This window comes from Telmatherina bonti (genome assembly GCF_933228915.1).
Source record: "Telmatherina bonti genome assembly, chromosome: 3".
In the NCBI taxonomy this organism is placed as follows: Eukaryota; Metazoa; Chordata; class Actinopteri; order Atheriniformes; family Telmatherinidae; genus Telmatherina; species Telmatherina bonti.
In genome coordinates, this window is record NC_136621.1 from 33784563 (window position 1) to 33795674 (window position 11112).

At 43.9% G+C, this 11112-nt stretch overlaps 1 protein-coding gene across 2 annotated transcripts; it reads left to right on the plus strand.

Annotated features, from left to right (window-relative positions):
• The first annotated feature begins 2387 nt into the window (after positions 1-2387).
• Positions 2388-10648, plus strand: rfc1 (replication factor C (activator 1) 1). 2 transcript variants are annotated; one of them, XM_079264321.1, is made up of 21 exons: positions 2388-2459; positions 3084-3206; positions 3305-3597; positions 3702-3776; positions 4587-4664; positions 4738-5088; positions 5192-5299; positions 5378-5557; positions 5772-5876; positions 6196-6607; positions 6699-6811; positions 6908-7022; positions 7264-7352; positions 7512-7649; positions 7792-7887; positions 7978-8231; positions 8329-8446; positions 8603-8748; positions 8844-9057; positions 9985-10170; positions 10277-10648. In XM_079264321.1, the coding sequence occupies exons 2-21, from the start codon at positions 3113-3115 to the stop codon at positions 10367-10369; spliced, it is 3258 nt and encodes a 1085-aa protein (XP_079120447.1). In that variant the 5' UTR covers positions 2388-2459; positions 3084-3112; the 3' UTR covers positions 10370-10648. The 2 variants fall into 2 exon arrangements, with proteins under 2 accessions (XP_079120447.1, XP_079120448.1); XM_079264322.1 differs by having other exon boundaries at positions 6702-6811.
• The last annotated feature ends 464 nt before the right edge of the window (positions 10649-11112 follow it).

Consider the following 11112-nt stretch of genomic DNA (forward strand, 5'->3'; position numbering starts at 1 on the left):
AGGTGCCTAGCAGGGTCTTCTTGGGGGGCTGGCAGGCGGGCAATGATGACAGTGTATAAGGCTATGATAAGGTCTGCCTTGGATTACGGTTGCATTGCATACGGCTCTGCGGCAAAGTCAGTGTTACAGTTGCTAGATGTGGTTCAAGCCAAGGCGCTGCGGCTTTGTACTGGGGCCTTCCGGACCACATCTGTCCCAGCGTTGTTGGTTGAGGCGGGGGAGGCCCCATTGAGTTGGAGACGTAAAAAATTGACTCTCAATTATTGCATTAAATTAAAAGGAGCCAGTACAGCTCTTCCTTCGGCTTCTCTGCTTGCGGATTGCTGGGAATTTGTAGGGGGGAGAGGGAGACTTAATCATAGTAGCCTTGTCCTGTCAGTTAAAAGTCTTTTAGGAGATCTCGCGTTGGAAACAGCAGGGATAGCGCCCCCTGTCTGTTGGCCTTCAGTCCCACAGTGGCTCTGGCCGGAGGCAGAGGTTGATCCATCTGTCAATAAGGCAATGAATGATGGCTCAGCAGTTAATTATTCTGTTTATGTGGAGGAGCATCTTGTGAATAGGTGGGGTGATTTCACTCAAATTTATACAGATGGGTCGAGAGACCCAGACACAAAAAGGGTAGGATTTGGTTTCTATGTACCCAATTTACAGATGAGGCAGTGTCGTCGGCTTCCTGACAGGTTATCGGTATTCACAGCGGAGCTTGTGGGTATACTGTGGGCATTATTGTGGGCTGAATCAAGTAGGGAGGAGAGAGTCGTTATCTGCTCTGATTCTATGTCAGCCTTGATGGCGCTGGAGGGGGGGGGGGGGGGCGTTGGTGCTCGGCCCGACATAATATGTGAAATTATGGTCGTTTTGCATAGGATAGAACAGCGCGGTATGAGTGTAGGCTTTGTTTGGGTTCCGGCCCATGTGGGCGTCAAGGGAAACGAGGTTGTGGATGCAGTCGCTAAGGAGGCTCTAAAGCAGCTGGAGGTGGAGGTTAGGGTCTCGTTGGGGCAGTTCGAGTGTCGCAGCATAGTTAACGAGTATGTTTCTGGGAAATGGCAGGAAGAATGGGACGGGGAATTAAGAGGGAGGCACTACCACCAAATCCAGCAGAGTGTAAAATCCTGCAATCCAATCTGTGGGAAAAACCGAAGGGAGCAAGTTATCCTCACGCGATTAAGACTTGGACATTGTGGCCTGGCAAATAATCTAGCTCTAATAGGAAAACATCAAGATGGTCTTTGTGACCTCTGTAGAAAGTCAGAAACGGTTCATCACGTGCTGTTGGAATGTGAGAAATATGCGGACTTCAGAAGAGCTCTTTTTATTGATGTCATGAAGCTAGGATTCTCTTCAGTATCATTAAAAGTTCTCCTCAATCCAAATGTGAACTGTAAGGGCGTAGCGGAGGCTGTGCTCCACTTCATAACCTCTTCCGGACTTCATGATCGAATATGAGTAGATGCGAGGTGCATTTCCCTTTAAGTGGAGGGGGACAGCAATACACCCCGTGGTGTTCAGTCTGTCGGAACCGCAAGAAGAAGAAGAAGAAGCCAACCAGCTACCGGTGCGTCATCTCCTAGCGACCGCTTAGATTTCAGCTTCGCGCCAAGCACTTGGAGGATTTTCTTGCTTTTCTGATAAGAAACCTGCGACAACTCTGCGAAAAAGACCTGTTTAAAATGGTACGTTGCACATTTCAGCCTTTTAGTTCGTTAAGGCGAGAAACTGCGTTAATAAACCAGGATATTAGATGAAGAGAAAACGCTGTCATGTTTAAGCAGCTGTAGAAACGCACTGCCAAGTGTTAGCCACAGCTAAAAGGGTTCATCTTGTTAACTTGTATATTAAAGTTAACGATGAACAAATTACCACGTAAAAGCGTGCATGTGTCTGATTTATTAGCAGCTAATTATTAATATCTTCTTTCAAACTTGGGTCAGTGTAATGTTTGAACTGCTGAAGCATCTGTTTGCATGCTGTTTGTGGAGGATTGTCTGAGTGAATCTGTCATATCTACTTATTAATGCACTTTGTGTGTGTTTGTGTGCACAGGACATTTGGCAATAATGCACTTTGTGTGTGTTTGTGTGCACAGGACATTTGGCAATAATGCACTTTGTGTGTGTTTGTGTGCACAGGACATTCGGCGGTTCTTTGCACCGACATCAACCAAACCAGCGGTGCAGAAACCAGCCCCAAATGGAAACATCAGAGCCCAGGAGGAGAAGAAGAAGAAGAAAAATCTGTCTGAAAAGTCTACAGATGAGGAAGTGAAAAAGAAAGAAACCACCAAGGCAAGAAAATTATTTTTTCAGTCCTCCATCATGTCAATTAGTCATCTACCTCCTCATGTTGCACATCCTGATTTAATTTTACTGATGCTTTTTAGGTCAAAAGCTCCAAACCAGAAAAGCAGCGCAAAGACAGTGAGAAAAAACGCAAGAAGCATGCAATAATTGTCTCTGGTAAGGCCAATCTAGTGCTGTTACAGAAGGAGTGAGAGTGAAGAGTAAGACTAATGCTGTAATTGAATTCAAAGTGAAGAAAACTTTAAATAACATGTTCACACCATCTTCACTTCTGGACTCCAAATTATTTTTTTATTGATAGGATTGTTTATGTGCATGAAAAAATTGCAGAAATATTCTGTCATGTCCTAATTCCAGTCCTGCTTTTGGCCAGTATATGAATTTTTCTTTTTTTAGTTTTCATATTGTTGATACTTGAATGACGACCCATTGATGTCTTTTCTTAACTTACTTTTGTGTTACCACAAAGCAACGCTGCTAACCGCTAATCCCCATTCTGTTGGTGAAAACCCTGCTGCGTATGCGCGTACAATCTTCCATTTATAAACAACTACTAGTGCCTCTAGGGTCAAACCTCATTACATTACACTTGTAGGTGTGATGCTAGTACTAAACGTAATGCTGTCAAACAGCTGGAAATACTGATGAACAGCCTGTTGAATTCAAACTTATTATTATTCCTTTTTTTATTTTAGAAAAACAAATATTTAGTTTAAATTAACAAAGCTGCATGGAGTTAAGGACTGCCTTCAACATATTCTTGTGTTTTATTCTGTTTAGACTCAGAGGAGGAAGAGGAGGGACCTGTGATGAAGTCAAAGAAATCTTCCAAACAGAAAGCAACAACCAGTAAAGCAGATCCAGCCCCTAAAAAGAATCCTGTGCAGTATGTCTCTGAAACAGGTGAACAGCATTTTCTTTAATCTCTCTAACAGTAAGAAAATAAAAGTATCTTTTTAAAATGCATCAAATTTCTTTTCTTTTTTTTTTTTTTGTTGTAGACTCGGACAGTGACAACTTCCAGTCGTTGAAAAAGGTCTCCAAATCCAAACAGAACGGTACTGGCAAAAGCTTAATGTCGGATGCAGGCGCCAAAGAGGGGACAAAATCTCCCGTGAAGCCCTCCTCTAGCCAGGGGAAACCTGGGTTGAAGAGTCCTCCTGCACCTGCAACCCCTAAATCAGCACAACCACCGCAGCCCAAACACACTCCCACCTCAGTTCTTGACTACTTCGGCAGCGGGACGATTCATCGCTCAGACAAAAAGCTGGTTGCCAGCACCAAACGGAAGGCTGTGAGTGCCGATGATGTCTTTTTCTCACTCAAGTCTTTTTTTAATCCTTTTACAACTCTGTCAAATGAAAATCCTTTTTCATTTAAACTCCTCTTATTCCTCAGCCAACTCGAGACTCAGACGACCTGATAAGTGATGAAGAGATCGCACGACATTTGCAGATGGAAGAGGAAATGGAGGTACGCTGATCAGCAGCTGCTTGTCGGCTCCTCAACAGCTTAGACAAGTTTTCACGCCGTGCAGTTTTATATTGGCGGAAAGTTATGACTGAAACTCAGAGCTACAGACACAAAGAGGTGCAACTGTTGTGTAAAACATTCGTCGTCCCCCACAGAGCCTTTACGAAGACAGTTTGTCTTTGGGGTTTGAAAGCTATGTTTACATTCATGTTTGCAGGTTTACAGTTGTCTTCACAGCTGTTGATGGATGAGTGTTTCATGTAAAAACCACCAGATGCTCAGCAGAGTAGAGCGGTATCAACCACGGGGATCTTAGACGTTGTCAGCTGCATGCAGAAAATGGAAACTAACTCGCTAAAACTGGAACGAGTGGTAGAAAAAGTCTTATAAAGTATTAGGTTTCAGGTTTTCCTGTGGGAGAATTAGAATCCTTGTTTTTCTTTTTATTATCAGAGTTGGATTAAATGCCTACTTTCACTGAGCTTCACTAAATACTTTTCTTTTTAATTTATTCACTACATACCTGCACTGACAAGCTTTGGATTAGACTCTGTTATATTAGCATTAATCCATCCACCAAACAGTAGAAGAAAATGTTTATTTATCTTTTGTTTTTTAACATTAGATTTTTTTTTAATACTGATCAAAAAAGGAAATAAGGTCCCATTTCAACCAAAAATTATGATACATTTTAAATGACTTAATGTGAAACTACAGTAAATTTTATTGTTTAAAAAAACATTTTTAGTTTTAATATTATGTAAAAATTAGCTCAGCTTCTGATTCCTGCTTCTTTTCATCTTCACTCAGCTAGAGAAGCAAGTACATGAGGATGAGGAGTTTGCAAAAACATTAGCCATGTTGGATGCGGAGCCACAGTCTAAGAAGGTAAAGGAATAATAGACACACTTACCTTTCAGTGAAACATTTCACATAACATCCTGTACTTATCCTTACCCAGCCTCGTAAAAGCTCTGATGAAAGTCGAGGCCGAACCACAACTCCCAAAAAGAGCAGCGCTGGTGATGCTGCTGGCAGCACAAGCGGTCTAATGAAGAACAGTCGTAGCATGTCAGAGGATGTCATTAGTCCGTCGCCCAAGAAGAGTCCCGCACCAGTCAAAACCAGCTCGAAACTGGCCATGATGAAGAAAAAAGACGAAGTCAAGGACGAGGAAGCAAAGAATAAAATGGCCTCTTCACTCACAAAAATGAAAATTTCTCCAAAAAAGGAGCCCACTGTTTCATCAGTCTCAGAAAAAAAGCTCACAACCACACCCACAGCCCTTAAAACTTCTCCTAAGAAACCCGAGGTGAGCCATGCAGATGCCAAACTGAGTCGCATTTAGCAGACATGTGAAGACGACGTGACACGCTGTATTTAAAAAGTTTTCTTTTCCTCTGCTTTGCAACTAGAGCACAAGTCCAGATGACGCAGAGAAGAAGAAGAGCAACGCTTCCGCTTTCAGAAACTTCCTCAACAGAGATGGCCCTCGAGCTCTGGGATCCAAGGAAATCCCAAAGGTGGGACTCGCCGTCCATCAGCAACAAGACCCCGAAGAAGACGCCTCTTCCTAACTGGTGTGTTTCGCTCTTTTCCAGGGGGAGGAGAACTGTCTGGAGGGCTGCGTGTTTGTGCTGACGGGAGTCCTGGAGTCGATGGAGAGAGATGATGCCAAAGTTCTCATCGAGCGCTACGGAGGCAAGGTGACGGGCAATGTCAGCAAGAAGACCACCTACCTGGTCCAGGGCCGAGACAGCGGCGTGTCTAAGCTGGACAAGGTGACCTGCATACCTTGTAAATTAAAGAGACAAACTTTTACAGGCGAAAAGAGGTTTTGTTCCTCTGCAACATGAGTTATAGATGGGAGGGAGTGAAAAGTCGACATTGTTTTTCACATCGTTGTCTTCCTTCTTTTCTTTATGTGCTGTTTTTATCCTCTAAACATGTTTCAAAATGGTTGAGTATTACCCTCCTGTGTCTCGCGCTGCTCAGGCGGAGAGTTTTGGCACCAAGATCCTGGATGAAGATGGTCTGTTGGAGCTGATCAGAACCAAACCCGGAAAAAAATCTAAATATGAGATTGCTGCAGAGGCTGAGGTCAGTGTGTGCTTCTCTCTGGATATGTTATACCAGTCGCCATGGTAACGCTGTTGAATACGGCCAGGGCTTTAATGGCATTGGGGGAAAACTCAAGCTTTTCTATGTAAACACTGTTTTTTATCTACTAAATGTTTTAAGCTCTTTAAAGTGGTGCGATGTATCTGAAAAGCAGACCTACAGAATTATATCAGTGGTTAACTTTCTCTTTTTAGTGTTATTTTGCTTATAAAGACATTCAGATCTGTGGAGATTCAGTCACAAATGACAAAAAGACTTTATTTATCTAAAAACTTTTCTTTTCTCTTTTCTCAATCAGAGCAAACCCTCGAAGACCAGGACTCCCCCCAGCCAGACATCAAAGACAACCCCCAAAGCTCAGAAGATCTCTCCCTCTAAGGGTAACTCCAGGTCTCCTCACACCCCAAGCCCATCAAAGACTGGGCAGACACAAAGCCACAGCGCCAGGACCAGTAGTAGCAGCACCCCGACTGGGAGAAGCTCGGGTCCCACGGCTCGGAGGGAACTGGGCCTTTCTTCCTCCACCTCCTCGTCTTCCTGTCCCTCACAGTCTGAGGAGGGCGCCACTCTGCTGTGGGTGGATAAGTACCGTCCCCGCTCTCTGAAGGCTGTGATTGGCCAGCAGGGGGAGCAGAGCTGCGCCAACAAGCTGCTGCGATGGCTGCAGAACTGGAACAGGAACCACAGCAGCAACACCAGCAAGCCAGCAGGTAGCAGAAATCTGAGCCATTTCACTGAATTTTAGCACATGACATAAAATCTACTTAACAGAATGTGTTTTTGTTTCTTTCTGCTGTGAAGTAGCAAAGTTTGGTAAATTTGGAGGGAAAGATGATGGATCAGGATTCAAAGCTGCTCTGCTGTCTGGACCTCCAGGAGTGGGGAAGACCACCACAGCAGCTCTCGTCTGCGAGGTCAGTCTGACGTTGTGGCCAGTCTGAGGTTGTATGTTCTGTGTGTTTAGCACTTTGTAAATGTGTGTGTGTGTGTGTGTGTTTGCGTACCGTCAGGAGCTGGGCTTCAGCTACGTGGAGATGAACGCCAGCTGCACTCGTAGCAAAAACAGTCTGAAGGAAGTTGTTTCAGAGTCACTCAACAACACCAGTATTGAAAACTTCTATAAAGGTGATTCATCATTTATTGTTTCTGTTTCTGGTTTTTAATAATTTCTGCACGTTTCAGGTGCATAGAAGCTGAAAGTGACTATAGATCGACTTTACTCGTCCTTTTTTTTTTTTTTTATCAATTCCTATGAAAGCATCAATGTTTAAAGTTAAATCCACTTCTTTAAGATTAACGACCCACTTTGTCTGCAAAACTTTATGCAGACGTGAAACAGCAGCTGTCAGCTTCCTCTCTTTTGCAGGAACGTCTCAGACTGTTAGCAGTAAGCACGTCCTCATCATGGATGAGGTTGACGGCATGGCCGGTAATGAGGATCGCGGAGGAATCCAGGTTAATAAAGTCATTTCTCTACAGTCAGACAATAGGTTCACACTTACAGTATTGTTAGGAGGCTTACTGGGGACATTTATGTCAGTTTGAGGAGGAATAAATAGCTGAACCATACCTACAGCAACTCATTTTGTCCTGTTTCTCTGGTTCTTCTTGCAGGAAATGATCGGCCTGATAAAAAATTCAAAGATTCCCATCATCTGCATGTGCAACGATCGCAACCACCAGAAGATCAGGTCGTTGGCCAACTACTGCTTCGATTTGCGCTTCCAGAGGCCGAGAGTGGAGCAGATCAAGGTATGCACAATCCTCTTCATGTAACATAGATCTAAGCCTTTAGGTTAAATCCAGAAAATATGCAACAGATTAATATTTATTTTAAGTAAATGTTTGCTTACTTTTTCCTCTTTCTCACTTCACACCATGACTCTCATCTCAGGGAGCCATGATGTCCCTCGCTTACAAGGAGGGGATCAAGATCCCACCCCCTGCCCTCAATGAGATCATCTTAGCTTCCAATCAGGATGTCCGACAGGTACACAGATCAAAGCATCGCATGTTTTCTTGAGTCTTGGGATGTTTTCTTGTTGCTTTACACCGGGTATCCTGGCTGTCGTGGCTCCAGGTGATTCACAACCTGAGCATGTGGTCCGCCAAGAACAAGGTGATGACGTATGACCAGTGCAAGTCCGACGCAGCCGGCGCCCGTAAGGACATGAAACTGGGGCCGTTCGACGTCTGCAGGAAGGTGTTTGCTTCAGGAGAAGAAACTGCCCGCATGAGCCTCATCGACAAGTCCGACCTGTTTTTCCACGACTACTCTCTGGCGCCGCTGTTCGTCCAGGAGAACTACCTGCATGTTCGTCCAGCTGCTGCCGGGTGAGAAAGCTCGCCTCGTGCCTCGAGCGCGGCGTTGTTGAGACTAAACTGTTTTATTAACCCAGCTTTGCTGTCTCGGCTGCACCTTTTCTCTCAGTGGTAACATGAAGTCCCACCTGATGCTGCTCAGTAAGACGGCCGACTCCATTTGTGACGGAGATCTGGTGGACAGACGGATCCGCTCAGGACAGAACTGGTCACTGCTGCCCACTCAGGTAACACACAAGGAGAGCTTGTTGCAACTTGTTGCTGCACAAGAGTGCACAACTTGTATAATCAAAGCAGCATGCTAACAGATTAGCATGAGGTAAATACGAGTGTGTGTGTGTGTGTGTGTGTGTGTGTCTGTGTGTGTGTGTGTGTGTTTGTAGGCCATCTATGCCAGTGTGTTACCAGGCGAGCTCATGAGAGGCTACATGGCTCAGTTCCCAGTCTTCCCCAGCTGGCTCGGGAAGAACTCCTCCGCTAATAAACATTCCCGGATCACACAGGAGCTGGCGTCTCACATGAGCTTAAAGTAAGCTTTTCTTTTTTTTTAAAGTTTATATTCTGTACACTTTATAAAGAACAAACTCACATTTTAATTTGTTTATGTTGCCTTTTGTCCTGCAGGACATTAAGCAGCAAACAGGCGGTAAACCTGGACTACCTGTACTACCTACGTCGAGCGCTGCTGCACCCGCTTCAGAAGCACGGAGCGGAGGGCGCCGGCCAAGCTGTGCAGCTGCTGGATGACTATCAGCTCATCAGGGAGGACGTGGACAGCATCATGGAGATCAGTGTTTGGAGTGGACAGCAGGACCCCTACTCCAAACTGGACTCCAAGGTAAGCTGGACTGGTACTCTACCAGTGTCTAGTCAGGCTGTTACTGGCCGGTGTTACTTACAGTATTATCCGATCCAAGTTTATTTATAGCTTACTTTCCAAACAAATCGACTGACGTGCTGTATGGAGGTGACTCCTTAGTGCCATATGTCCTCGCTTATGAATATTTCTAACAGTTTTTACAGCTTCAACACCAAGTTCACACATTGTCTCTTGTCTTTGAACTCTGACAATTAGTTCAAATCAGATCAAACTTTATTTGTATAACACTTTTTGTGCTTTAAAACAATACAAAGTGCTTCACATAATAAAACAATTTACATCAAAATAGTCCCCTCCATAGTAAGAAAAAGTCCATAGTCCCCTTACATCAAGGGTGTCAAACTCCAGTCCTCAAGGGCCGGTATCATGCAAGTTCTTTTTGTCTCCATGCTCCAACACACCTGACCAAAATCCATGAATATGTTGACAAGAAGCTGCTGGATCCAATTGATTTGAATAAGCTATGTTGGTAAAAGGAAACAACAAAAACTTGTTGGATACCGGCCCTTGAGGACTGGAGTTTGACACCCCTTACACCCACCTACAACCACCCTCTGCTGTGCCCTATTAGCTCCTATAACAGTTAAAGGAAGACAGTGGCCAGGTACATGTGCACCAGATAAGGAAACAATATCCTCAGGGTGCATCTAGTTGATCAAACAAGCTGTAAAGGCAACAAACTGCATTCATGTACTATTTAAATTACTTCGAATCGACGATTCCTGATGGAAATGTGATTCTTTAGATGTGAAATGTTCCACCGTTTACCAGCTGGTCATTTCTGCTTTCATTTGACCAGTTACTAGTTACAAAATGTGAGTTTATTTCTCCTTTTCCTTCTCTTAATGGCCAGTCTGACACCTTTTGCTGCTGCTTCTCTTCTAGGTGAAGGCAGCTTTTACACGAGCGTACAACAAAGAGGTTCACCTGACGCCATACTCGCTGCAAGTTGTGAAGAAAGGCCGTCGTGGTGGCGGGGTGGATCAGGAGTTGGGAGAGGATGATGTGGGTCCAGATGGTCAAGAGTCTGAGGATGAAGGAGACAGGCTCAAAACTGACGCTATGATCAAAGTTCGTGCATTCAAATCGGAATAATCTGGCAACATCTGGAATTTTTTTTTTTTTTTTTTTTTTTTTTTTTTTTGTATTTACTTCTCTCTCCTGTTTCTCCCTGCAGCAGAAAAAGACCAAAACCACTAAAGAGTCTAAGAAGGACAAGGAGGATTCTGGAAAGGGCAAAGGCAAGGGGAAGGGCAAAGCAAAGAAATGACCAATACCTGGAGGAGAACTTAATGTCCTGATCTGTCTCCAAAAACTAACATCAAAGCCCTGCACTTACTTTAATCCATAAATCTGCTTTTAAATGCAGCAGGTAACCCAGCTGTCCTTCATCACTTGGCTATAACACACTTTCCTTTAAACATCTGGTTTCTCCGTACTGGACAAATCGTGCACATTATCTGCTTGTTCATCTTCTATCATGTCCGTGAATGTATATACTCATGCATCTCCTCAGGAGTAGTGTGCTTTTTTTTTTCAGTCTTTAGTTTGTAGTCGAGGTGTTGAGGATGTAAATAATGTGACCCTGGCAAGGAAGACTGTTAGTTTTTACTAAAACAAATGTCTGCTGTTGCTCTACGGTTAGTTCTAAGGATCCTTTTCATGTAAACTGCAATTTTGTAAGAGAAGAGAAATATATTGCTCATGAGCACGAGTTGGTGTTTTCTTTTCTAAAAAGCAAAATGGTCGTTTTTTTTTTTTTCCTCAAATATGTGAAGTGGGATGTGTAGACCGCACATTGCATTTTCAGATGTAGCTGTGCACAATTTGTGCAGAAAGTCTAAAATCATACTTACCATGAAGATGTTGAGAATCCCAAACTCATGAAAGATGCCAGAACTTGCTTTCCTGTCTGTTCTTCTCAGTAATCACCATAACTGTCATATAATGGTCAAGATAGGCACAGAAGTGATTGTTGCAACTGTACGGTGGCTGTTAAGTGGCCAAAATTCA

Excerpts from the sequence above, each read along its gene's own strand:
- rfc1 (XM_079264321.1), top strand. The coding sequence starts at position 3,113 with ATGAAGTCAAAGAAATCTTCCAAACAGAAAGCAACAACCAGTAAAGCA. Across the intron at positions 7,888-7,977 it reads CCAATCAGGATGTCCGACAG|GTGATTCACAACCTGAGCAT; the intron begins GTACACAGATCA and ends TCGTGGCTCCAG. Across the intron at positions 8,232-8,328 it reads GTTCGTCCAGCTGCTGCCGG|TGGTAACATGAAGTCCCACC; the intron begins GTGAGAAAGCTC and ends CTTTTCTCTCAG.